Source organism: Carcharhinus amblyrhynchos, chromosome 7 (genome assembly GCF_965287045.1).
Source record: "Carcharhinus amblyrhynchos chromosome 7, sCarAmb.v2.hapA, whole genome shotgun sequence".
Lineage (NCBI taxonomy): Eukaryota > Metazoa > Chordata > Chondrichthyes > Carcharhiniformes > Carcharhinidae > Carcharhinus > Carcharhinus amblyrhynchos.
In genome coordinates, this window is record NC_137330.1 from 57,483,555 (window position 1) to 57,511,372 (window position 27,818).

Here is a 27,818-nt window from a genome sequence, read left to right on the forward strand (position 1 = left end):
TTTGACAATAGAGGACTACAACCTATCTTTTCCAGTCCAACATTCCTGTGGTATACATTTCTTTCACAGAAAAGAAACAAAACAGCAGATTGCAAACAAACTGAAGATGGTCTGTAAAATATGTAACTGATAATGTCTTGGTTTTAACTCTTCTGTATTACACAAAAGACTGATGAAGGAAAAAAAACATGCCATCCTACTTTTAAAACTTTATTCAAATACAGCAACACATTATATTGATTACAGCTTCGTACAGGAAGCACATAGGAGTTTCTTGATATTTTCATTGCGGATTTGCGGGTATGCGGCTAACCTGGTTTTACTGTTAAAAATGCAATATCTCTGCCAACCCCTAACAGCTAGGTCACTGTCTTATCTGACCACTAATATATGTAAAGAACAGAATTTCTTTTTAGAACAAGTGACATGTTTTGCACACATGCAATTCGATTTGGTTTTGACAGAAACTGATCCAATTTAAATAAAACAACCAATGTCTCCAAAACATATGAACTTGTATTTAAATCCTTTGCATTGCTTCCCGCCAGAGCTGCCATTTATAGTAATCCTACTTGGAGTCACACTGATTAAAATGAATGCAAGTAGTTCTAATTTATCTGACCTGAGTCCATTGAGCAAACTTATTGATAAAAATCAACAACAGCAAATTAGTAAGATTAGTGAACCATCAAAGGTTTTACGTTAACAAATGACAGTTACGAATGGAAATATTGAACAAGCTTTTGCGAAAATATGCACTACAGATACATAAAGTATATTCACTTTGAAAAAATTTGTGTTGCTTTTAATTTCATGCAGGTATCATGATATTATTGTCTTCCAAATAACAGACCATAGAGATAACATACTGCACAATTTTTAGAGATCAGCAAGAAAATCATCCAAAATTTCAACAAGTAATTTACTTTTGTAATAAGCTAATGTAAATGGCCATTAGTAATCACTTAATACAGCAGACAAAAAAACTCATTTCATAATCATTTACAAGTGGTCAGCTGAAATTTTAATCCCTTAAGTGTATCTCTGCGTGCATCACAACACATTTAAAAGTGTGTTTAAAAAAATCAAATCTCAAAAACACATTTTACTTTGCACTTGCAAATTTATAGTCTGATTTCAAAGCAGAGTTACCCAGTTAGAAAGACAGGTGGTAAAATGTCACAAGCAAATTGTTGGCTACTTCAAGAAAATCTGAGAGAGTAACCCAAACAATTCATGAATCAACTAAGTTAATAATGATGAACAATGCTTAAGTGATCCTTCTTTTCCTCTATGCATCTCCACTGGCCTCACACTCGTACATCCATTCAAAATATTAGATTTGTGCACAATTAAGGCCTGCAGCAACTTTCACGAATCCTCCCATAATCTATAAAGAATGGACAATGAAAATATTCCTTCTGATTAGTTCGTCAAAATACTTTAAATAATTCTATCACAGAATTACACATGGTATCACTAGCGAAGTAGCAGCTCCAAAAATGATTTTTTTGACTAGTTGTATGCTATTAAAGAAAAATTAAGGAAACCATTCATTGTAAAAACAGGTGCTAAATCTACACCAAATTGTAAGCTGCTTTTTGTAAATCACGAGGAATAACATCCGCTGAGTAGCTGGACCACATCATTTAAATGTTTATAACGGATAATGCAGGTTTACAGCTGTGAATAGTCTATTTAGCTTGAACTTCCGAACAGCAGTTGGAAAGGGTCATGGATTCCTGCATCTAGCCAGATTAACAACGTGCAGTTTTAAAAAAATACAGTTTTACAACAGTTACATGAGAATTTATTCTGTTAAAACTTCAAATACGTTTAATGTGTAGTAGACATCTAGTCATTATTCTATGATTTATTTTTAAAAAACTGTACAAATTACAAGTACATCCAGCAAACCTCAAAGCCAGTAATACCATCATTTCTTCAATGTGAAGAGACCATTCATTACAGTCTACATATTAAAAGATTTAATCTTTATAATTCTTACTCATTTTTTGTTGTGCTAAAAGCTAAATTATTAATCATTTTTACTACCATCAAAAATATCCAATGATATTTACACTTTCATGCCAATGTACAGTACTCATTTGATATGATCTGAAACTTATAGGCCATATTGGATAAAAAAACTGAAATTTTAAACAAATAATTGATTTGAGAGTTAGGCAATGATTATGAAACATTTGGACTTAAAATTCCATTTTTTTTAAATGAAAAACAGGAGAATGTAGTTTATTAATGAACTGCTAGTAAATTCACAGAAACACTTTGTAACATGAGACTTTGTTAAAAACCCACCTTGATTTCTAGGAAGTGCTTGTGTAGGGTTTCAGTAGACTAAATCCATGCAAACCTCTGACTAGTATCCTAAACAACAAAAAAATTACACAAAAACTGCAACTTTTAACTTACTGAATCCAAAGGTTCAGATTAATTTCTATTAATACACCATAACAATGTAAATGCAACATTCCAACTACACCCTTTAGTCGTTAGTGAACTGCGGAGATGATGTGTACAAGTACCATTGTGAAAATAGTACCCAAAACGGTAGACAATTTACACACATGTTGCATTTGGATAATTTTCAAACCTTTGCTTCCTGGCATGGTCATGAAAAGAGCATTTCATTTCAGCAGGCTTGCTAAATCACAGCATTAAAATGTTTCTGAAACGAAGTATTTTTACAAAAATACAGTGAAGGAGAAAATACATAAGAAAATGCAGCCTGTGTGGATCAGTTTTGACTTTCCCATTCTGCGATATAGACAACTAAAAGCACACATATCCATTTTTTTCCAGACTGAACTTCTGAGAAGCAAAGTTTGTCTACTAGTTTCAAATTGAAAATAGCGGGATAGAACAGAATACAAAACCTTCTGTTAAAATTCAAAGGCAGACACAATCCTATAAGTGGAGCCATTCAGGGATTGTTATATATAATTATTTATCCCTTTCATCAACACCAATGTTCAGTAGAGATCATACTGAATATAAATTACTGTAATGCATATTTACAATTCTGAGTTCTTTCATGCATAATTAATAGTTCCTCAAGTTTGTTGATGAAATGTACATAATCTTGATACTAAAATTACAAAAATGCAGGAATACATCTAGCACTCAATGTTGTATATCTTTAAAAATGACCAAGATCCTGGTTGGTCAAAATTATTTTCGCTTCCAAATACTTGTGTAAATTCCAGTCAATTAAATAAAATTCACACAACTGAATCTATCAGTTACTCCACATCAAAAACCATACATTAAAGTACACATCTGCAGTTACCTTGAACATTTTCAATCATTTTGCACAAAAATCTTGAAGTAAAACTGAAACGGGACTTATCCCAAATAAATTGCAGACAATTGAGTACTTAGTGTAGTATATTCATTATTGTATTGTAGGTAAGTGTGGCAGTAAATTTGCCCAAAGCAAGATTTCACAAACAGTAAAGTGATAAATGGCTAGATCTCCTGCTTTATAGATGTTGGTTCAGGTATGAATATTGGCCAGGATGCTCTGAAAACTCCCCTGCTCCTCTTCAAATAGATCACATTTTACTTGCCCAAAACTATAAATACTCTTATAATATGCACTGATGAAAACTTTAGATAAGTCTTGCTTAGATTTCTAATTTCATACACGTTTTCCACACTGTACAGCATTGTAAGATTTAATGCTTAAAAACTGGCTGTGTTTTGTTCAACCACTTTGTGTGGCATTTTGAGCTCTGTTAGGCACAAAATAACGCCATGAAAGGGACATTAATTAGTAATTCTGCTGGACTATTCACCTCGCAAGTAACAATGCTCAACGGTACCTTCTTAAAGAAAAAAAATCTGCCTTCAAAATAACCGCATGAAACTTGAAGTACTATACTTTAAAATGAAATCATGTTTATGCAGTGGGCAAATTAATCATTCCCTCAGATTCTCATTTTCTAGACGTGTATGCTACTGAGATTTTAACATCAGTGTAATCTTAATTCTATTAGCTGAATCATTCATCCTTAAAAGAATTTCATGTTCAGCATAAAACTTGTGATATAAAAGCTAACACATCAACCAATGACCAATCAAATGAAGCGAAAGCTAAATATTTTGTACAGTATCAACAAAACATTATATTTATAGACAGAAAACCCAGCCAACAATAAAGCACCTTTATGGGACAATAATAAATAAAAATGTTTAGAACTTTATTCGGCAGTTACTTGCATTGGAATTAGAAACATTCAAGGAGATGTTATCTTCAGATATTTCTAGTTTGCAAGGTAGAAAGTGACAATATAATTCAATTCAATCAGTTACAGTATTTTAAAGTGTAAATTGAATGATTTCATGCATGTCTCTTTATAAACTAGATCATATCATCTTCAAAAACAGTACAATTGAGAAGAATATAATATTAACAAGTGAATTACTATAATCACGACTGATGAAAAATAGATCTAAGTTCCTGTCAATATTACACAGTTGCTCTGTCTTTAGGACATGATGTTGTCTTTTACAACAGACCAATCAATACACTTCGCAATGATGTTTACCTACATAATAACAATCACTGCACTTCAAAAAAGTGATTGTGAAATGCATATTTTACTTTCTCTGAAATGGTTTGCTGCATTAGGATTTCCACAAGAATTGGGGGGAGAGAAAATGATCATTCAGAAAAGATTGTTAAGTATTTGTACAAGAAAATAATTGCCTCCACAAACCTTTGGTAGCTTTTTAAAAAAATGCATTTCAGTCGCTGCACACAATCACATATTGCTTTTGCAGAGCACCCACTGTGTTCTCATTTTTGCAGCCCCAGAGGCTAAAACACCTCTACGGAATTATGACATTAACGCTGTGGTGCCAGATTTTAGTTACAACGTCTTAGTTCGCACTCTATCAAATTGTCAGAGTGAATTCTTTCACAGCTCGCTGCTAGAATTGATCAGATAAATTAGACAACCATTAAAATAAACAATAACTTACGTTTATCTGGGGCCTTTAACATAATATAGCATCTCAAAGCACTTCACAGGAGCACTATAAAAAAAGTGTCATATAAGGAAATATTACGTTAGATAACCAAAAGCTTGATGAGAGGGGTAGATTTTAAGGAATGCTTTACAGGAGGAAAGTAAAGGAAGAAAGTGAGTTAGAATGGTGTGGGGAGAGAATTCCAGAATTTAAGGTCTAGGCAGTCGAAGACTACCAATGGTGGAATGATTAAATTATGGGTTGCTCATAAGGCTCCAATTAGAGGAATTCAAATAGCTTGGAAAGTTGTAGAGCTAAAGTAGATTACAGAGCCAGAAAGGAGTGAAGCCCATGGAGAGGTTTGGAAGCAAGGATAGTTATTTTAAAATCAAGACATGATTGGACCAGGAACCAATGCAGCAAGCACAGTGCTATAGAAGAGCAGGACTTGGTGCGAGTTAAGATAGACTTCAAGTTTACAGAGGGCAGAATGTGGGAACCAGTTAGGAGTACATCAGAACAGTTGAATCCAGTGATAACAAAAGCATGAATGGAGGTTTCAGCAGATGAGCCAGGACTAAAGTGAAGACGATTTTATGGATGTGGAGATAGTCAATCTTAGCAATGGCATTGGTTTGTGGTTGATAGTGTGAACTAAGATTTTGAACAGGCTGGTTTAGTCTCAGTCTGTTGAAAGAGGAGAGTTGGAATTGAGCGGAGACTGAAATCCATCAATAATAAAGGTTTTTGATCAAGCAGCTGCATATTAGGGTTTTATTTTTTGTACAGGAGCCTCTCATTCTAATCTAGCCCTTAGTATCCATTTGGGTAGACACACAGCAATAGAAATTTAACATTCATCTCGAATAAAAATGTAATTACAATATAATCTTTCACTTAAGAAGGCACTTTTGTTTTCTATCTGATCTTGCATCTTTCGGACAAGACACCCAAGTAAATTAGGCTATGGAATTTAATTTATCACTTATGGTGGCTATTAAAGTTAAAGTTAAGAATCCACTGATGTTACCTGTAAGTGTCTCAAAATCCCGAAGGATAACTTGAAACACTGGTTCTTAGTGGTGTATATTTATTTGGAATGATGTGAGGAACAGTATACAACCCAGTGAGGAACCAGTCCAATCATTGTGAAAGCAATTAATAAAAAGGATTTATTAAAGTAAAAGAAAAGAAAAACGTAACAAGGCTAACATACACTATGATACCTAACTACATTAATAACTACACACACAGTTTTATTTGAAATCACCTCTTGTTCCGAAAAATAAGGTGAGATTCTCCCAATCCAGCCCGGAAACTCAAGCGGAAGCCATGTAGCGAGCTTCCCACTAGGGCCACACCTTTGCACAGCTTTGGCCACTGGACTTCCACTAGTCTCTCCCCCTGCATCATGTAGGCAGTACTGGATACTGTGTATATGCTGATCTCTGCTATGACAGATCGGCACATGCGCAATGGCCTGCTCAGCAGTACCTTGAGATCTATGGTCTCTCCAGCAGGAATAGGCCCCATCCATCGATTTTTAATGAGATTCATACTAGTGCACTCTTCAGTACAGAGTGGAAGATACATTTTGAAAATCCCAGTAAAAAAAAACGCAGTATTTACACAAATTCAGCACTTCAAATTTTGTTTTCTATCTGATCTTGCACCCATACCCACATTTCCTGAACTCAATGACACACCCCCTCCCCAAATAACATCCAATTTAGTAACTCAAAATCAAATCTAGCTAATATTACCACACAACACAGTTTCAGTAACCAAATTTGGGAAAATGTATTTTCCTGGTTCAGCGAAGGCACAAAACCGCATCTTTCAGAGGTGAATATCTACAATCTGGCTAGGCTCTAAGTATTAAATGGAACAGGCCTCTGAGGCTTTGATCATAGATAGAGAAAAGATGGGGATCCAAAAATGCCAAAGATATGGTTAGGTGGATTGGTCACGCTGAATTGCCCCTTAGTTTTCCAAGATAGGGGGGATTGGTGGAGTAAATGCATTGGGTTACGGGGATAGGGCAGGTGGTGGGCCTGGGAAGGTGCTTTGTCAGGGAGTGGGTGCAGGCTCAATGGGCCAAATGGTTGCCTTCTGTTGGGATTCTATATACGGATTCTATGATGAGATGGCCTGCTTCCCCAATAAGGGTGCTTGCAGTTGTATTGTTCAGTCTCTTTATTCCACCCTGCAGATTCGGCTGTCTACATCTCTCAAATTACTTGTCTTTAAAAGTTATCATTTGTATAGCCCCCTGATCTCTGGTAAACAATTTTTCTGATATGGCAATTCACACTTCAGTTTCTCTAGACACCTGCTAATCCTGTAACTCAACAAATCACATCTCATTCAACAAAAACAGAAAATGTTGGAAAATGTCAGCAGGTCTGACAGCATCTGTGGCAAGAGAACAGAGCCAACGTTGAGTCTGGATGACCCTTCGTCGGAGTATTTCATTATTCCTCTAGACTCCGGCTAATCTTGTTGCTTGTCTGTTATTTTGTTTCCATTGCAAGTTAACCTTGTTAACTTCCCAAATTCCTAACAATAAAAGCAAAAAAGAGTTTTGTACCTCCATATAGCTTGCATTAATTCACTGAATATTGTTGTTAATGCCAAGGAGAATAGTGCCGTAGACATACATCTGAATTCAAACAACACTGGAACTTTATAATCATGATTTTGGCTGTCTGTAGGACAAGGTAAGTATAAAGTAGCTACAACTAGTCCTCTGAAAAATGTTTTCCTTGTTGAAACAAAGCAATTGAACTAAATGGACAACTTGTATTCTCCGACTGTTTCAACTTTTTCTGTAGCTTTAAATGAAGCTGCCCTTTCGCTTTAAATGAGTCTATGACTGCAACCTGACCACGGACTTTTGTCCATGACAGAAGGTACCCACAAAGCCAGCCAGACATCCTCCCTTTACCACATAACCCCAACAAGAAACTACTTTAATGACTGGGTTGGTGGTATATAATTAGAAACCAGATGGTGGCAAGTAAGACTACTTGATTATTTGCCCATTCTTTTCATCTACTTACGAACTGTTAAATTTATTTACAGGAGGCATATTAAATCAATTGCAAAAAACTTTTAAGGCTATTTTAGCACACAAAGAACATCTGGACACAAAGCAGCCCAGATGGACTTTCTTCATTAGCCATGAATAAAAACAAAATTCCCCTTCCATTTCTCATGGTCAAAAATACAATCAGCCATTTTGGGGCATCCAATAAATTTTGTATCCTTGGACCTAAAACATGGACCATGTGTTTGTCAACAATGAGGTAGGTTTACACAGTTTCAGCTGGAAGTCAGACATTCCGTAGTTGAGTTATTTAATACTATATGCCTCTGCTCAGACACTTTAACCCAATTAATTTTTATTTATAACAATCCAGGTTAGATTTTTTTCCTTAAAGCTTTCAAAATAGCTCAAATTTATTGCAACACTGTCATAGCTGCTTTAGTGTCTGGCTAGCTACAGAAAAACGTGAGGCTTAAGTAATTTCCATATGATTATTAACTTTACTAACTTATGTTTTCAATCAGAAGTTTGCATTTCCTTTTATATAAAGCCAATGCATTTAAATTTAGGAAAAATGTTTTTCAACAAGTTTTCTACTAAAATGAAAATTTGGAATTGCCTGACAAAAACAGATTTTTCAATTCTTTGTAAGATAATTAATGCAATATATGATTTACCTCATTAAATAAAGTTTATCAAAATCCTAGTTTTTGTAAAGTTTTCTGCATTTGACATTCCAATGACAGCAGGAAAATAGAACTGGCCACGGATGTTAACTCTTAACATTATTTTGAAAAAAATATCTTTACAAAGGTTTAAAAGAAAAATCTACATACTATTTTAAAATAGAACTGACATCTTACAATAAAACAAAATGCAATGAGGCTTGATTTCCCCTCTCCTAAATTGGAGCAACCATATTTCTGCAGAAGCTCACTTCATTTCATTTCAGATTCGTAAAACATTGTGCATTTACTGCCATGTTTTAATCAGTAATAAATCAGGGTTTTAAGTAGAACTCTAAATCTTTGCAAATATAGATTTTAAACTTTAATATATATAGATAATTAACATATTCTGAAAGGTGCTAACATTTATAAGTCAGCCTTGGGAGGTAACATTACAATTAAATTTCAATTTAAAACAGCTGTCTAAAGAAAAACAAAATTAAGAGAAAATTACGTATCTTTCTTTAAATCAACCACAATGCCATTATAATCATTATCTATTCTCTATGCCAACATTTTCACTAAAACATTTTCATGGTACGTTTTCATAGCCATAATTTTATATTGCAAACATTTCTAATCAGTTTCAGCTTGAAATAGTCTATGCTCCTAATCAAACTATAAAAGAGAAACACAAAATTAATCAACACTGAGTCAATAATACATATCCATTGGTCTACTACGCAATACAGGATGCATGGCTAAGGCCTTTAAAGTTATTGCTTGTCATTCTCTTCATGAATTTCTCTAGAATTTAGAAAATGACAATCAGCCAAGTAACCTGCACTCAGAATAATGTTAAATACCAAAGACTTTCTTACTCGCTTCCTCTTCCACAGATCATTCACCAGTCAGAAGAGAACTAGTGAGTGCAACTTTCACCACCATTTTATTTGAAAAGCTAACATTGCACCATTTCCCACATGAACACCATTTTTTGTAAAATGACTACTAAAGAACAAAGATGATGCTTTTGTTGCTTAAAGTCAATCATCTTCAATTTTTCTTCATATCTATGTTAAGCTTGAAATAAATTTGAAGTCAAAGTCACTTGTGCAAGTCACTGTATCTCTCCATATTCTGATTAATCAATCACGAAAGAAAAATTCCATGTTAAAAATTAAAGATAATAGAAGCATAGAATCAAATAAGTACTGTAATGTCAAGGGAGTCCATAGACATTAATTATTAATCAAATAAATGATTTGAGAGAAAGAAGACAATGAAACAAAAAAGTACATGACGCACGCCAGATAATTCTTCAAGTGAAAACTAGGTTAAATACAATAAGTTGAAAAGGAAAATTAAGAGGAAACACAGAGACAATGAGAACAGAATAACCTGAAAGGTAACCCAAAACCTACCAGCATGTCATCCTGATTATTCAAGTTATACTACAAAAAATGATGTTGATTTGGGAAATGTAGCAATCCTGTTGGTTTTTCAAATAGAGTGAAAGTTGCATTTACTAGTAAGCAGGTAGCAAAAGGTGGAGAGAGATTTATGGGGACAATGGTAGTAATATAAGTAGTGCAGGATAAGGCTAGAAAACGTCATGAGTAACTTGCATCAGTTTAAAACAAAGTAGGTGCTGACAAAATATTGATAGAAGCAGAGATGAGCAAGGTATATCAGGTGAAAATTGATTAAGGGTGTATTGGAAAGGTTGGCTATGGTCCAGAATGGATAAGTTGCCTGGTCCAGATGACTTGCTTCTCAAATTGGTAAGGAGAGTGGTCATTGAGATGGCTACAGGCTTACAGTTTCAATATTTCCTAGATAAGAGAGTGGTGCCAGAGAATTGGAAAATGGCAAATGTGACATCCAAGGGGAGGCAATGGCAGTGGTACTATCGCTACACTATTAATCCAGAAACTCAGCTAATCTTCTGGGACGTAAACAGAAAATGTTGGAAAATCTCAGCAGGTTTGACAGCATCTGTGGAGAGAGAATAGAGCCAACGCTTCAAGTCTGGATGACCCTTCATCAGAGCCCTTCTGTGCATGATGATTCCAAAATGTTATGTTACACAAAGTCATCTGCCCATGAATTTATGAGGAGGATGGACATTTTACTTTTAAAAGATAGCACACATCATGGACAATTTACCTTGACAAAATGAATTCCAGGGCAAAAGGGGCTTCTTTTATGTTTCCTGACAGCATCTGCTTCACGTTAAGGCCTACCCCTGGGAATATATTACAGAGTAAACTACGGTCAGTCTATCACGAGAAATCTTCAACATTTTTTTTCAGTTCACTAGATGAGAATCCTCTGACCTGTCATGCTTCCACTATCATCTTGAAGAATTAACTGATTTTTCAGACTGTTCATAGAATCCCTGTAGTGCTATTTAATCCAATGAGTCTGCACCAACTCTTTGGCTGAGTATCTTATCAAGCGCACCACCCTATCCCCATAATCCCACATATTTACCATGGCTAATCCACCTAACCTACACATCTTGGAACACTACAGGACAATTTAGCATGGCCCTACATGTCAATACTAATTGCGCACTCCTTTGGACTTTGGGAGAAAACTGGAGCACCTAGAGGAAACCCATGCAGACACAGGGATAATGTGAAAACTCCACACAGCCAGTGACCCAAGGCTGGAATTGAACTGATTATTGAAAGGAGTTATGACTTTATTACACTTTTATGTGGAAGATAAACTCTCATATACCTTTATATTGAGTCAGCATCAAAAAAGACTGACACTTATACTGCGCTTCAACTAAGTCTTCACCATTTCAAAGCACTTCTATTCCAAAGTACACTGGGTGACTTTATGCAGGTCCTTTTGGAAGCCATTGTATGCCACAACGTCCCACAAGTGAGGAACAACCAGTTAATATGATGTAATTGATGTTGGTTAAGCAAGAAATATTGGCCAAGAGGCACACAAAATCTACAACACGAAAACAGAATCTTCGTACCGAACATGTCCGCATCATTCCCATAAACCTTGTGCCACTCCAGTTACTTCACCCACTCGGCCTCAAAATCATTTCATTCCCTTCTCTTTCACATATACCTCCCCTTAAATTTATCAATATTAATTGTGTCAACAAGTCTGTGTGGCATTGAGTACCACATTCTCAAAAGGAAAATAATCACTCAGAAAACTCTCTGATCTCCTTTGAATAAAGACACCAAATCTTTAACATTTACTTGAACTGCTGCAAAAACAGGTGATTTCAAGACTGAGACAAAATGGCAGATTTTCTAAAAATTAAATATCATAACTTGCTTCAGGTCATATATAATCACAATTTCCATTGCTAATGTTAGTGTACATGAGTTCAAATTTTAATTGTTAAATTTTCACAACCTTGTCACATCACAGTGAAGCAGGTTTTAATGTATTTTTCATGTAATAAAACTATAACAAACACAATCATAGAATCCCTTCAGAACAGAAGGAGGCCATTCAACCCATCGAGTCTGCACCGACCACAGTTCCACCCAGGCCCTATTCTCACAACTCCAAACATTTACCCTGCTAATCCCCCTGACATTAGGGTCAATTTAGCATAGCCAATCAACCTAACCTGCATATCTTTGGAAGCATTTTAATTAGAATTATTGTGCAGAAAGCCTTACTTTCTAAGTGAAATTTGTGTATCTCTGGCACTTCTTGTGACACACTATTTATTATTAGCAATAAAAATGCTACTATGATATCTAAAGCAGCAATGTTCAAAAATAGTATAAACGGGGTGATTCTCAGCCCAACAAATTTAGTTCAGGAGCATAGTTATTCAGTTTCATCAAGACCTACTATTTTCTGGTTATCTCAGTTAATGAATTTTAAATTGGGCTACAAAAAAAGGAACAAATCACATCAGGCTTGCATATCATGTGTCAGGAACTGCATACTAAAACTCATTATTATTAGTTGCATACGCATTAGAGAAAATACACATTCAGTACGTATCAGAGAGCATCAGAAAAGGTGACCACTGCTTTCTGAGTCATGTTACAATCAAAAAATGTGTCGTTTTATGTGAAACGATCAAGGTTATTTTTTCTAAGGTAGTGACTGAAACTTAGTGCAGGAAATTCACTAAGCCAAAACACACCTAGAATTAGAACATAGAAACATTGAAGACAGGAGCAACAGGAGGCCATTTGGCCCTTCACGCCTGCTCCGCCATTCATTATGATCATGGCTAATTCAACTCAATAGCCCAATCCTACTTTCTCCCCATAACCTTTGATCCCATTTGCCCAAAGTGCTATATCCAGCCGCCTCTTGAATGCAGTATGGGGCTTCTCTAAAAACTGTGACGGAATATGCAATGTATCACTAAGCTTAAGTTTAACAGAATGCACAAGTTGGAAATAAATCAGCAATTCATGCCACTGCAACAGTAATAATGTATTTCTAATTTCTACTGTGATGCACATGCAATCAGCAAGTTCTGCTCTAGAGCACAGCTATCACACATCACTGAAGATACTTCTGAAGAGCAAAACAGTAATGGTAGTAATTACTGGCAGTAATGATTATTCTTCACAGATGTTGCTGGTGAAGTACTATTCTGGACATTCAGGAGTGATTAAAAGAAATATTAACTGCAATTGCACCAACCACACTTATCATTCCAAAAATAGTTTAAGCGACCTTTTATTTTATTAATAATTAATCTGGTTTCATACATATCACACCTTTGAACTTGCAACAAAAGTTTTGCACTATTTTTAGTAAAGTAGTATTAACTGATACCTTATAGTAAAACCATTAGATACAGTTTGGTACAAGATTAAACAAAATGACTGACTGATGTTTAGCATCTGGTTCTTCTGATTCTGTATGGGTGATAATTGAGAATTTGTGCCATTTCAAACTTCTATAAAGCATTAGTGTACTGAACATTCTTGATGTGTTGAATACTATCTCCAATAAAATGCTGCAGTGTTGCAAAATAACACATGGCACATCATTTATTCCTGCCCAAATTAAATTACTATGAAGTGACATTTGAGATACCTCTCGTATTCCAATTGGATGAGATGTTCCCAGTGATTTCAGTCCTCTCACAGCATCCTGAATGAAACCAAGATATTTTAAAATTCCATTCGTACAATTTGTGTTAACTATTCCTTGTGATTAAAGTTTTAACGCTTTTCTTGATGTTCCATGGGTTAGTGGAAAAGGTAGAACATAGAATCATAGAACCCTACAGTGCAGAAAGTGGCCCTTCAGCCCATCGAGTCTGCACCCACCACAATCCCATCCAGGCCCTACCCCATATCCCTACATATTATACCCACTAATCTCTCTAACCTACGTATCCCTAGACACTAAGGGGCAATTTCTTAGCATGGCCAATCAACCTAACCCGCACATCTTTGGATGTGGGAAGAAACCCACGCAGACACCAGGAGAATGTGCAAACTCCACACAGTGACCCAAGCCAGGAATCGAACCCAGGACCCTGGAGCTGTGAAGCAGCAGTGCTAACCACTGTGCTACATGTTAATGTCTTCAACATTAATCCATTTATATAGATGATCTGGAGGAGGGAACCGAGTGTAGGGTGTCGAAATTTGCTGATGACACCAAGATTGGGGGAACGGCAAATTGTGCGGAGGGTGTGGAGAGTCTGCAGAAGGATCTAGATAGGCTGGGCAAATAGGCCAGGAAATGGCAAATGGAATTTAATGTTGGCAAGTGTGAGGTGGTCCACTTTGGTAGGAATAATGGTAGGAAGGACTATTACTTACGTGGTGAAAAACTGCAGCAGGCGACGGTGCAGAGGGACCTCGGGGTCCTTGTGCATGAGTCGCAAAAACCCAGCTTGCAGGTGCAGCAGGTGGTCAGGAAGGCGAATGGGATGCTGGCCTTCATAGCGAGGGGGATTGAATATAAAAGTAGGGAGGTCTTGCTGCAGCTGTATAGGGCATTGGTGAGGCCGCAACTGGAGTACTGTGTGCAGTTTTGGGCGCCACACCTGCGCAAAGATATTTTGGCCTTGGAGGGGGTGCAGAGGAGGTTTACTAGGCTGATACCGGAGTTGAGGGGGTTGAGCTATGAGGAGAGGCTGAATAAACTAGGCTTGTACTCATTAGAGTTTAGAAGAATGAGGGGAGATCTCATTGAGACGTATAAGATGATGAATGGGATGGATAGGATAGAGGTGGAGAGACTCTTCCCGCTCAACAAAGACAGTAGGACTAGGGGGCACAGCCTCAGGATAAAGGGGGGGCTGTTTAGAACGGAGTTGAGGAGGAACTTCGTCACTCAAAGGGTGGTGAATCTCTGGAATTCTCTGCCCGTTGAAGTGGTGGAGGCTGCCTCGCTAAATATTTTTAAGACGCGGGTTGATGGGTTTTTGATAAGAGAGGGGATTAAGGGTTATGGGGAGAGGGCGGGAAAGTGGAACTGAGCCACGACAGTACAGCCATGATCTTACTGAATGGCAGGGCAGGCTCGAAGGGCTAGATGGCCTACTCCTGCTCCTATTTCTTATGTTCTTATGTTTCTCCCTCTTAGGTCTTGGCAGAAGAATTAACATTTTATTGCATATTGCTTGTGCACAGTTTATCTAAACAAAATACTTGTGAAGTAAATTAATGCTGTTATTTCATCTGATTGAGGACTGTTTAAAAAATAGATAAGCACACAAGTGTCCAAAGTGCTAGTTGGTTTGTACTTAAGTATCCAACTCAAACTTTCAACTAACATGAACAGTGTACATAACATAAGCTTGCACTCTACTTAATTCTACAAATACATTAGAGACACTATATATGAATATATTGCATGTACATAAGACCTGAACCTATGCTTACTTTGGGAAAATCAGGTAGAAAGAAATGAGTACAAGTAGGAGATGAAAACATTTCAATGATGGATTGGCAAATTTCCCAGAAGGCATAAACCTAATTCTTTGAAGCAGTGTGGATGTCAGCACCTTTCACTGGCCCACTTGCATGTAAATAACTCTATCAAGATGTCAACTTGCAGCTAGACAGCAAGGAAAACGGCATTAAAATTTGGAAGGTACATTGTTTATTTTCTTCAGTGACCCCAAAACTCAACAACATTTTCTTGCTGATCTTGTTGTCATCTCATATATAGACTAGTTTTTTAAGTTTATTTATTGTCATAAGTAGGCTTACATTAACACTTCAATGAAGTTACTGTGAAAATCCCCTAGTCATCACACTCCAGCACCTGTTTGGATACATGGAGGGAGAATTTCGCATGGCCAGTGCACCTTACCAGCATGTCTTTTGGACTGTGGGAGGAAACTGGAGCACCTGAAGGAAACCCACACAAACACGGGGCGAACATGCAGACTCCACAGAGATAGTGACCCAAGCTGGGAATCGAACCCAGGTCCCTAGTGTTGTGAGGCAATAATGCTAACCATTGTTAGCATTATTGCTAACCCTCAAAAAGAATCAGCAAAACTTTCTCCCATAGGCTCAGATCAAAGAGAGATCAAAAAAGCCTTTATGCATTTAGTTAGTTCACTTTTTAAAAAGGACAACAGGAGGACACAGTAGCTGAAGAAACGGGCTGATGTTGTCGCTGAAGCCTGGAAGGTAATCTTCAGAACAGGAGATTTACAAAATGCAAGTTGAATTTAGAGTCTTAGTGTTCCAGTATAGTAATAATTCTGTAATCAGCTGAGGAAAAAAATCCATATTCACTGAATCTGCCACAGAGTATTTTGTATAGCAAATCAGAAATATGTACATAAACATATAAAATTATATATGCCTTATATATATAAAATTTTGGACCACACCAAAATACCAACAGTAACAGAAATTGTAAGCTGTGATTTTTTTTTAAAAGCTCATCTGTAGCAATCCATCATAAAATTAACTAATGGAAGTAAAAAAAATCTGAGTTATTTAGAAATACTTGTGGAACTCTTTTGGCACTGCTTATAGATGATCCCAAATCTGGAGTGTGGTTTCTGATTTTCACCACAGCATTGCTGAGGTCCTAGAAATTCTTGTTCCCACCCAAACAGTACCTCTGCTTGGCTCCATATAAATGTCAATAATGATCCCATTAAGTTCCTAAAGTCAGAACCACTGAAGAAGAACCAACACTTAATCAACAGTAAAGCCAAACATTTACAGATTTACAAAGAATCTAATTAATATTCACACAACTGTGTACTTACAGCTTACAATTTTGCTCCACTTGGAGCAAAGCCCAAATGGAGTGAGGCAGAAGCCCAAAATTGGGACTCTTCTCATACTGCTGGTCCTCAATCAACTCGGAAGTCAAATTAAAGACTGACAAACAACAATGACTTATATTTGTTTCTCACATTTAACTTAATAAAATGGCCCAAGCCACTTCAAAGGAACATCAGGGCAGATTGCCAAAAATTTGGTCAAAGAGGTGGATTTTTAGGATTGTCTTAAGGAAGAAAGGAAAAATAGAGAACAAAGAGCTTTTAGGGAGGGAATTTGAGAGCTCATCACCTTGGCAGTTGTGGACAAAGACATCAGTGGTGCAACACTTAAAATCAGGGGTGCTAAACAACCCGGAATTACGTGCAAATACCGTGACGGATTGAGGGGCTACAGGAGATTACTATGAGGTGAAGTGTTTCACCAGGAACCGGTGTAGATCAGTGAGCAAAGGGGTAATAAGTGAAGGGGACTTCATGCAAGGACACGAGTGGCAGATATGGATGACCTCAAGTTTACGAATGGAAAAATGAGGGAGGCGGTCAAGAATGCATTACAATAGTCAGGCCCAGAGTTTAAAAAAAACATGGTGAATAAGTGTTTCAGCAAATGAACTTAAGGATGGGCAATGTTACAGACAGGCCAAAGACAGTCTAAGTGATGGCATGGATGTGATTGGCAATGCAATCAAACACCACACCAAGGTTGCAAACAGTCTGGTTCAATATTAGACAGTTGCCGGGGTGCAGTCAGTAGCTAGAGAACAAAGTTTGTGGTGGAAACAAAAGACAATGGCGGGCTTCATCTCCCAATACTCAATTGGAGGAAATTTTGCAAATTCAGTACCTAACGTCCAATGAGTAATCAAATAACATTCCAAAAAAATTAATATAATGCTCTATTTCCACATTAATTGTGGGTGTAATCATATAGTTTATAGTAGCTAGCATGCTAATCAAGTTACCCAAGAATTCATTATAATATTTAAAAATGCCATTCTGTCAAAATTCGCAAACATTAAGAACATTTATTATTTGGTTTTATGACCCATTAAATGTGCCAATGCTTCTAGTGGGAACATTGCTCATATAGTATGTAAATCTCCTCATACTTCATCATCGAAATAACAATAAAGAACTTTATAATGATGCTTTTCAACATCAAGAACAATGAAATGTAATAAGCTTTACCTGGAAAGGTATGACAAAATTATAGCAATTTACTTTGTATGACACTGTAGCTGTTTTTGTGTCAATTTTTCCCTCCTCTTGGGGAGGTGCTTCATCGCCATTTTCTGTACGTTGTCATTGTCCATCCCTAATTTCTCAGAGAAGTTGGTGGTGAGCCTTCCCTTTCAACAGTAGGTTTGAAACAACTGAGTGACTTGACATGGAACATCAGTCGCATGTAAGCCAAACCATACAAAGACTACAGGTTTCTGTCCCTAGAAAAGAGATTAGTTCAAGCTTTTGCGGCAATTTGACAGCAACCTGATCCAATTCAAAAATACTAATTTTTATTTTCAGATTTAATTACAAACTGAATTCAAATCAGTGCAGGCTTATCAATTACTTGACCAATAACATTTGATCACTTGTTAAATGACAAGTGACTTCTGTATCTCGACTTCTGTATCTCTCCTACTGTATATTCTTCTTGTGACTCAAGATAGGCTCTGATAACTAGTTATTTGCCTATAAAAGGCAGCATAGCAGAGCCAATCCAATCTTCATGCACACAGAGACATACACTTTCAGCAGGATTGCATGGGTACTGATCAGGATCAGGTACCCTTGCTAAATTTTCCCTTTATGATCATTAGGTGCAGGAATTAATTACAGTCCCCATCCTACCAACCTGGCTAAGAATGAGCACAGGTGAGTGAATCCAGATCTGTTTGGTTCAGCAATTCACTGTCTTAACCAACTGTCATGATGTGGAGATGCCATTGTTGGACTGGGATAAACACAATTTCGTCAGGTAAATGGATGCTCTGTTCACAAACAGGGCAAACACTGAACAGAATTCTCACTTAACTGACAAAGGAGCAGCGTTCTGAAAGCTAGTGGCTTTTGCTACCGAATGTTGGACTTTAACCGGGTGTTAAACCGGGTCAGATCAGCCATGATCTTATTGAATGGTGGGGCAGGCGCGAAGGGCTAGATGGCCTACTCCTGCTCCTATTTCTTATGTTCTTGTGGGTGTTGTGAGACTTCTTACTGTGTTAACCAGTTGTGCTGATGTGAGAGCTTTATGATAATCTGTAAGTCCAATACTTATGCCTGAGTATTGCATTCCATCTAAAATTATTGTAGATCTTAAACTCCTGACTACAAGTGATTCAGTATACTGGTGAAGAAACAGACACGAGAATGGCACAAGTCCAAATATGAATCCACTCACAATGAATAGGGCCTTATTATTGTAAATAATGTCAACAAGAACCTTAAAGAGCACATTATTTAATGACCTGACATGTATCAATAAACATCATAATTATAACTGCTTAGTAATTCCTCAGATGCTATATTTAGTAACCACCAGTTCATAACTGCTTTTTTCTATTAGCATGTAACCTCTATGGCTTGCATTAATTACTCTTCACAAAATGGTGCATGCAGTCCAGTATGACCACACAACGACTACCAGCATTATCAAGGCTATTCTCATGGTCTGAAGCCATACTATATTAAGCTAAATTTACCAAATATGGTGTATGTGTAACAACTATCAGAGACACTACATCATCGCTGTATACAACTTTGAATTGATACAAAAACCATCTTTCATTTTTGATGACTAAAGTTACATTATGTACAGTAATGAAACGATTTTTGTCTCTTGTACTCCATTAATGTTTTCTTCTCTAACATAGCTGAGCATGTTAAAAAGCTGAAGACTATTACACAAATAATAATAATTCCAATGCTTTAGGCTGAATGATAAATTCAATACATTGAAATAACAAGAACGTTGCTTGATTCTTCAGTTTGAAATCCGTAGTGAGCACCCATTACCTAAACGATCTAAAGTATTATGCTGTGTCACATGGCTACATATTGTCTCACCATTTACTTACACTTAAAGAGTTCAAGCAGGGCAAAATCTTCAACAAGGCATCAAGTGAGACTGCACTGCTCAGATGCACTAAGACCCAACTAAGGAAGAATACCAAATCTTTCTTATTATGGTGAGTATCAGGACACTGAAGGATGATCCACATCTACTCTGTAATTTGCACTACTTAGTCTTTATTGTATACAAGATCAAATAACGAAAGCTAAATTTCAGGTTTCCAGCAAAGTATAACTTATTGCCAGAGTGTAGTATAAATTACAAAATTTCATCTCCACCATCCACAGACCCCACCCTCTCTTTCCAAATCAATCTACCTAAGATAGCCAGGAATGCGCAAAATCCCAAGGAATCCACTCACAAATTTATTAAGCAGAAGTTTGTGATAACGGATGAGCCCCCAATCCCACGTGATCGTATCTCTATGTACATGGCCTTGAGAACCGTTTGATTGCATTCCTGCTTCTTATCAATACCTCGATAAACAGAGAACACTGCCATTGATAATGGCGTTTTAAGTTCCCAATCAGCCTCTGATCCACTGGTTCCCTGAATGTCATAGAATCCCTACAGTGCAGAAAGAGGTCATTTGGGCCATCGAGCCTGCACCAACAATTCCATCCAGGCCCTATCCCCATAACCCCATAATTACTAACCCCCTGACACGAAGGGGCAACGTAGCATAGCCAATCAACCTAACCCACACATCTTTGGAGTGTGGGAAGAACTCAGAGCACCAAGAGGAAACCCATGCAAACACGGAATGTGCAAACTCCACAGAATTGAGACTCAGCTTGACACTCTTGCGGCCAGCAATATTGGAGTAACCAGGGCAGTTGTCTGTAATGATGACAACCTTCCTTTTCTTTCACATATGTATTGTCCACTTTCCTAATCCAGGCCTCAAAAATGCTGGAGGTCTTCCAGGTGCTTTTGTTAGACTCATACGGTATGGCTGTCTTTACATTTGCAAAGCATCATGGTTTCTTGGATCTTCCCATCACAAGCAACTTTAATGCCATCCATGTTGGCACAGACTATATCAGTGACACATTCCTTGTTCCATTTTCCATTACATGCTTCACTTTTAAACAAAGAGCAGTTTGGCAAAAGACAGTAAAACAGTCTGATTTTATTCCCACTGAAAAATGCCTTGGTGCATACTTATTCAAGTTGTGGACAAGACCATATTGGAGTCAATCATCTGAGATTGCTGCTGTCACCACTGCAACCTTACCACTTACCGCATGGAAAACAATCCTGTGTCTTGCCTTGGACCAGTTTAGCCATCCATCCCTAGAGGTAAACTCCATATAACCCAACTTCTTTGTCAGGGCAACTCTCCACTCCTGCAGGGAACTCTGTCTTGAACCACATGAGAAGAACTTTTTCAACATGCTTATAGACAGCTGCTATCATCTTCTTTCTTGCTGGAGGGAATGCCTTTGTGTCAAATGACTCTAAAATGGTCACTTTGTGTTTCTTAATGATGGACAAACTTGATGGTGGAATCTTCCACTTGTTGGCACTGGGGTTTTCCACTGGCCTTTTCTCCAATTGACAATACTTTTTAACTTTCTCAGAGGCCACAATCACAGGTTTTGCAAGTCTTATCACAGAATGATCGATCTCTGTCGAACAATGTTTTGCCCCATCCCTCCATGATGTTGCATTCATGTGATCTAACCCTACTCTGATTGGTCAGCACAGTGATTTGACAAGCTGAGGCAATTTCAGCTAATACGGAGAGTGTGGAATGTTAGCTCATTACAGGCATTGTTCTATGGGATTTGCTATCAGCCAGCGGGATTGGTCGAGGATTTCAACACAGCCACAACCTCCTGTCACCTGGGTATGACTGATTGCACTTGCACAGTGAATCCAATATCCTAATCCTGTAAATTTATATGCTCTAAAAACTGGACATAATTACATTGATCCAGTGATAATAAAATGACCAGCTGACCACCATTATTATTTTAAATATTCTAACAGTTGTTTTTGTTATATGATAATAGTAAGCGTAATAAATCTTCTTTAAAAATTAAAGATGTTTAGATGAGGAAAATAAATAATTTAAGCAAACTTTTGACTGCTTCACAGTCACTTTCATCTGGAGCTGAAACTATTTTCAGATAATCACGTCCAAATACTTAAATTTTTTAAATAGTATGCAGTTATTTCTTTAAATCCATAAAAATAAAAACCAACTTGATGACTCCTTGGGTATATGCATTACCTGATGCAATATTAAGCTACACAGTCTAGTAAGGAACCAAACTAGTTCGTGATATATGCTAAGATAGTCAATCTTCTCCAAGCACCTCTGAATTACGAACAGGGAAAAATTAGCCAAGGTTCCTAACCCCGCTTATTATCCAGTAAACTTTGTCAAATGTGCACATACGAATGCCAAACAAGGATCAAATTTGATTGGGATGCCTCTCACAGTTTAATTACCCACTGACGCTCATTGGCAAGCCTCTCACGAAGAAAAATCAATTGCAAGAGACAGCAATTCATCCAAAGGTCTAACACAAGTCACCAGATACAAGACAGAATAACTAAAGAGAAAATAAGTTGGCATTCTAGCATGAAAACTATTTCCGTCTGCCCTCACCTCTCTAAACTCCCCCACTATCCTTTCTAGGGTACAATAAAGACAGTTATCTCACTAGTTTCAATTAATGCATCACTCTGTTCTCACTGAACTTTGTAACTATTCTTTGAATTTAACTCAAAATGCTTTTGTTCTCAAAGCAAATTTGATATGTGGAGGTAATCATCTTGGATTATTGTGATTAACTGACCGTTGTGCAAAATTTGACAGATAAATTTTCCTTAATCTTACAAGTAAATGTTAAGATAAAATTAACATGTGATTGGTTTATAATAATTTACCAGTAATACTATTATTTCAGGAAAGTATAAATCCCCATATTAATTCAAAAATGAATAGCAATATCAGTCAATAATTTTTAAAAATGTGGTTTTCACAAAAAATTTTAATGGATTAAAATAAACTCCATAGTGCAAGTGTACAGTAACAGTGCTGCCAATTGAGCACTTGAACAAAAAAAATTCCTGTCTTGCACTTACAATCACTTTTCCATTAAATCAATCAACAGGACAAATTTCATAACCTTGTTCTTTGGATGATTGAAATGAATTATCCTAATTTCTGTCTGATTTGACCTAACAGGTCAGTGGAATCATATGCACTTACAGCCAATTTATCAAAGTTTTGCTACAATTTGTAACTATTTACAATAGATATTGGGCAAAATGTAATGCTCCTGAGCTGGGCTGGACAGGAAGGTGTGGGATGAGGCAATCTCACCTTTCCAAATCCCCCTTATTAAATTAAGGGTGGAAAGGGTCAAGAGCAGTCTTCTTACCCAAGGGTCAATTCAAAATCCCAAGTTATTCAACCAGTAGTAAACAGGGGCAATGCCACGTGGGCAACCCACCAAATTAAATCCTGCCTGCAGCCCAATTATGAAGTAAGCATCCTGAATCCAATGGAGAGAACCATCAGCAAAAATGGAGGAACCTGTCAGAAGCCCTTGAAAGCAATGCCCCGCACATCTCCCCCACGTGACTGAAGCTTCCATGACTGGCCCAGCAATCCCACCTTAGTCCAGGGATAGTCTTCAGTCTGGTTTCTGATCGTCCAACATCTCATCAGGACGAGATATCCACTCTAACCAGGAAATCTGGCAGGAAATTGCCCCCGGTGGAGCCAGAAACCCCATGAGGCTATCTGATTAGCAAAAATAGAAAGAGAATTATTATTTGAATGGGGCTAAATTGAGAAAGGTGGATGCTCAGTGAGACCTTGGTGTCCTTGTGCAGCAGTCGCTGAAATTAAGCCACGCAGGTACAGCAAGTAGTAAAGAAGAAAAATGCATGTTGGCTTTCATAATGAGAGGATTTAAGTATAGGAATAGAAATGCTTTACTGCAGTTGTAGGGCGTTGGTGAGGCCACACGTGGAGTCTTATGTGCAGTTTTGGTATCCTTATCTAAGGAAGGATGTTCTTGCTGTACAGAGAGCGTACCAAAGGTTTGCCAGGCTGATTCCTGGGATGGCAGGACTGTCATATGAGGAGAGTCCAACTCAGTTAGGGTTCTATTCATTGAAGAAATAGAATTAGACAGGGCAGATTCAGAAAGATGGTGGGGGAGCCTAGAACTAAGGATCATAGTTTGAGGCTAAGGGTTAAAATTTTAGGACTGACGCAAGGAGAAATTTCTTCACCCAGAGAGTGGTGAATACATGGAATTCATTATCACAGAATATGGTTCAGGCCAAAACATTGTGAGATTTCAGAAGGAATTAGATATCGCTCTTGGGGGCTAAAGGGTCTAAGGAACATGGGAGGAAGGTGGGATCAGGGTTCGGAATTTGATGATCAGCCATGATCCTAATGAATGGTGGAGCATGTTCGAGGAGTCGATGGGCCTACTACTACTTCTATTTTCTGGCTATGTTTCCATGTATTGAGACTAAATTCCAATCAGGGCCCTGAAAATAGTCTTGCCACTGGTTCGCCAGCCAGTGGATTGGCTTGCTGCCACAACCATTATATTTCATCCATTATCTCTCAGAAGGATATTGGCATGTCTGTGGAAAACTAGCTAGCTTTTCAAGAAAGGTAATTACAAAGCAATTCACACCGTTATTACACAAATATTCCATGCTGGACCACTTTTCAGTTAAACGTAACAGTTGCCGATTCACAAAATAATTATAAAATTAGTCTGACAGAAATTAAAATACTGTAGTTACATTAATAACTTTCGAAAATCTATTATATTACCTATTAGAAGAGTTTACTGTTCAACCTATTTATAAAAAGATAAAGAAAGTGCTGTTGTTACACAGTTCATTGCATAATTTTTATAGCATATTTTGCATCTTAATTCAAAATTCACTGGTTCCTCTTTCTGTTCTCAGAAAGAAGTTTCTGTGCATACATATTAAAAAGGCATTCAGTACTAAAACACAAAAGTCCTCACTAATTTTGTAACTGAAACTTTTTCAGTTTTTATTACAAAATATGGTTTTTCAATGTGCAAGTAGTTCTGTGGGACAAATTATTGTAGAATGTACAAGGGTTGGAATTCAGACAAGGTGGATTTGGGGTACCAAAGAAAAACCACGCATTCTGGGAAACAAATTATGATTCACTGTTCTTCTTTCCATATTAGCTAAACTCCAATGTGAGTTGACTCTACAAAAAGATCAATGTCAGTGTTAGTGATTTCTACTTTTGGAAAAAGTTGAATTAAAAAAAATCTGATATCTCCAGCTCTTGACATTTTTCCTGCCTCAGATAAAGTTTGCACATCCTAATATATTTTCTTCAATGTTTAAAAAAGTAACTAAAATTAACATCTTTAGCTGATTATATTGCCTTACCAAATCAGGTGCAAGGCTCATAATTACAGCACATGAACCAAGCACATATGAATTCTATCTTAACACCTTTGACAGCTAATGTATCTTCCAGAGATTTATGGATGATTGCAGAAGGGGAGAATTTAACATACTACAGCTCCATAATGAAAGGCTCCAGAAATATAGGAATACTTAAACAACGGACTGCTGCTACTGGGGGTGCCCAGGAATACAGCATTTTTAAAAATTTAATTTTAAAATTAGTTTAGCTTCATCTTAAAGAGATGCAATGTATCTGCAAGTTCAAAAATTTGTTCTATTTTTCTACTCATTTGATGCAGTTCTAAAGTAAAATGAGTTAAGGTGAGGCTTCCTCTGGAATGTATATAACTGTCACATGTATTACTAACTGCAGGAGGGGCAGAATCTTTATTTGCATTAATAAATAAACAAAAACAATAATGCCAATTAGTTACAATCAAATGCCCCAAAATAAACAAATATCAAGCAATAAATTTCACTGAAGTATGCAATTTTTGAATTCAGTTAGTTTGAAACTAACTTTTAAATTATTTGTGGACTTTTAAATTATTTGTATGAAATATACAAGATAAAATGCCTATAGTGAAATCTGAGAACACATTTTCACAGAATCCCTAGAGTATAGGAGGCCACTCAATCCATCGAATCTGCCCTAACAATAATCCCCCATATCTACCCCGCTATTTGACAATTCAGCATGGCCAATCAACCTAACTTGCACGCTTTTGGACTGTGGGAGGGAACCAGAGCACCAGGAAGAAATCCATGCATACACAGGGAGAATGTGCAAACTCCACACGTCGCCTATGGCCAGAATTGAACCTGGATCCCTAGCACTGTGAGACAGCAGTGCTAACCACCGTGCTTCCTTTTTGCTGAGGCTTTTAAAAATAATAATTATGATTTCTTTTGCATTTGAAAACTAACAAAATTATTTTAAAGTTTATTAGTCACAAGTAATTCGCACTGCAATGAAGTTACTATGAAATTCCCCTAGTCGCCACAATCCGGGTCAATGCACCTAACCAGCACGTCTTTCACACTGTGGGAGGAAACCCAGAGCACTGGAGAAAATCCATGCACACATGGGAAGAACATACAAACTCCACACAGACAGCGATCTGAGCCAGGAATTGAACCCGGGACCCAGGTGCTGTGAAGCAGCAGTGCTAACCACTGCACGACTGTGCCACCCAGTTAAAGTGTACTTTAGATTAAATGACCATAAACAAACCAATTTATATTTGAGTACAGGTGCCATGATTCATGCAAACTGATGGTTTTCAATCACTATGTCATCATTTCAGAACATTGCCTTAGGTGGACCCCTTTAATTTACTGGGTTGGCAGATGTCAGTTTCTGTTTCGATGTCACAGTTCTCAGTTATTGACCATCATACCATAGAAAGGATGCTGGTCAGATTGGATTTAGAATGCAGGAACTAAAATTGGTGTCAGCATTTACAGACGCATGGAAATTTGAAAATTGGAACAGGATTAGCCCTTTGAGCCAGCTTTGCCATTCATTATGATCATGGCTGATCATCCAACTCAGTATGCTCGACAGACTGGAGGGACTGATTGTGGACAAGTCCCCAGGACCGGATGGAATGCATCCAAGGGTTCTGAAAGAAATGGTGGAGGTGATAGTGGATGCCTTGGTGGTTATTTTCCAAACGTCGCTAGATTCCGGGGAAGTGCCGGAAGATTGGAAAACGGCTAATGTTACGCCGTTGTTTAAGAAGGGTGGCAGGCAAAAGGCAGGGAATTATAGGCTGGTTAGTTTAACATCTGTTGTGGGTAAAATGTTAGAATCTGTCATCAAGGAGGAAATAGCGAGGCATCTTGAAGGGAATTGCTTGATAGAGCAGATGCAGCACGGTTTCGTTAAGGGGAAGTCATGTCTGACAAATTTATTGGAGTTCTATGAGGATGTGTCTAGGGCGGTGGATAGAGGAGAGCCAGTGGATGTGGTCTTTCTTGATTTTCAGAAGGCGTTTGACAAGGTACCTCACAAGAGGTTATTGCAGAAGGTCAGGGGACATGGAGTTGGGGGTAGGGTGTTAGCGTGGATAGAGGATTGGCTGTCAAATAGGAGGCAGAGAGTGGGGGGGTCAATGAGTGCTATTCGGATTGGTGGTTGGTGACTAGTGGAGTGCCCCAGGGGTCGGTGCTGGGGCCTCAGCTATTTACCATTTATACAGATGATCTGGAGGAGGGAACTGAGTGTATGGTGTCGAAATTTGCTGATGACACCAAGATTGGTGGAACGGCAAATTGCGCGGAGGGTGTGGAGAGTCTGCAGAAGGATCTAGATAGGCTGGGCAAATGGGCCAGGAACTGGCAAATGGAATT

General features: G+C 37.5%; 1 protein-coding gene across 4 annotated transcripts in view; it reads right to left on the reverse strand.

Moving 5' to 3' along the window:
• The window catches only part of supt3h (SPT3 homolog, SAGA and STAGA complex component), a 430,545-nt gene that overhangs the window by 354,692 nt on the left and 48,035 nt on the right, over positions 1–27,818 (reverse strand). Inside the window, exon 1 of one of the 4 annotated variants that reach the window (XM_080192374.1) lies at positions 21,263–21,337. The exons of 2 other annotated variants lie outside the window; for them this stretch is intronic. In XM_080192374.1, the coding sequence (XP_080048500.1) occupies positions 21,263–21,267 (5 nt within the window). In that variant the 5' untranslated portion in view covers positions 21,268–21,337. Of the gene's footprint in view, positions 1–5,007; positions 5,186–21,262; positions 21,338–27,818 lie in introns of those variants that run through there. One more of the 4 variants, XM_080192375.1, reaches the window with a different exon arrangement.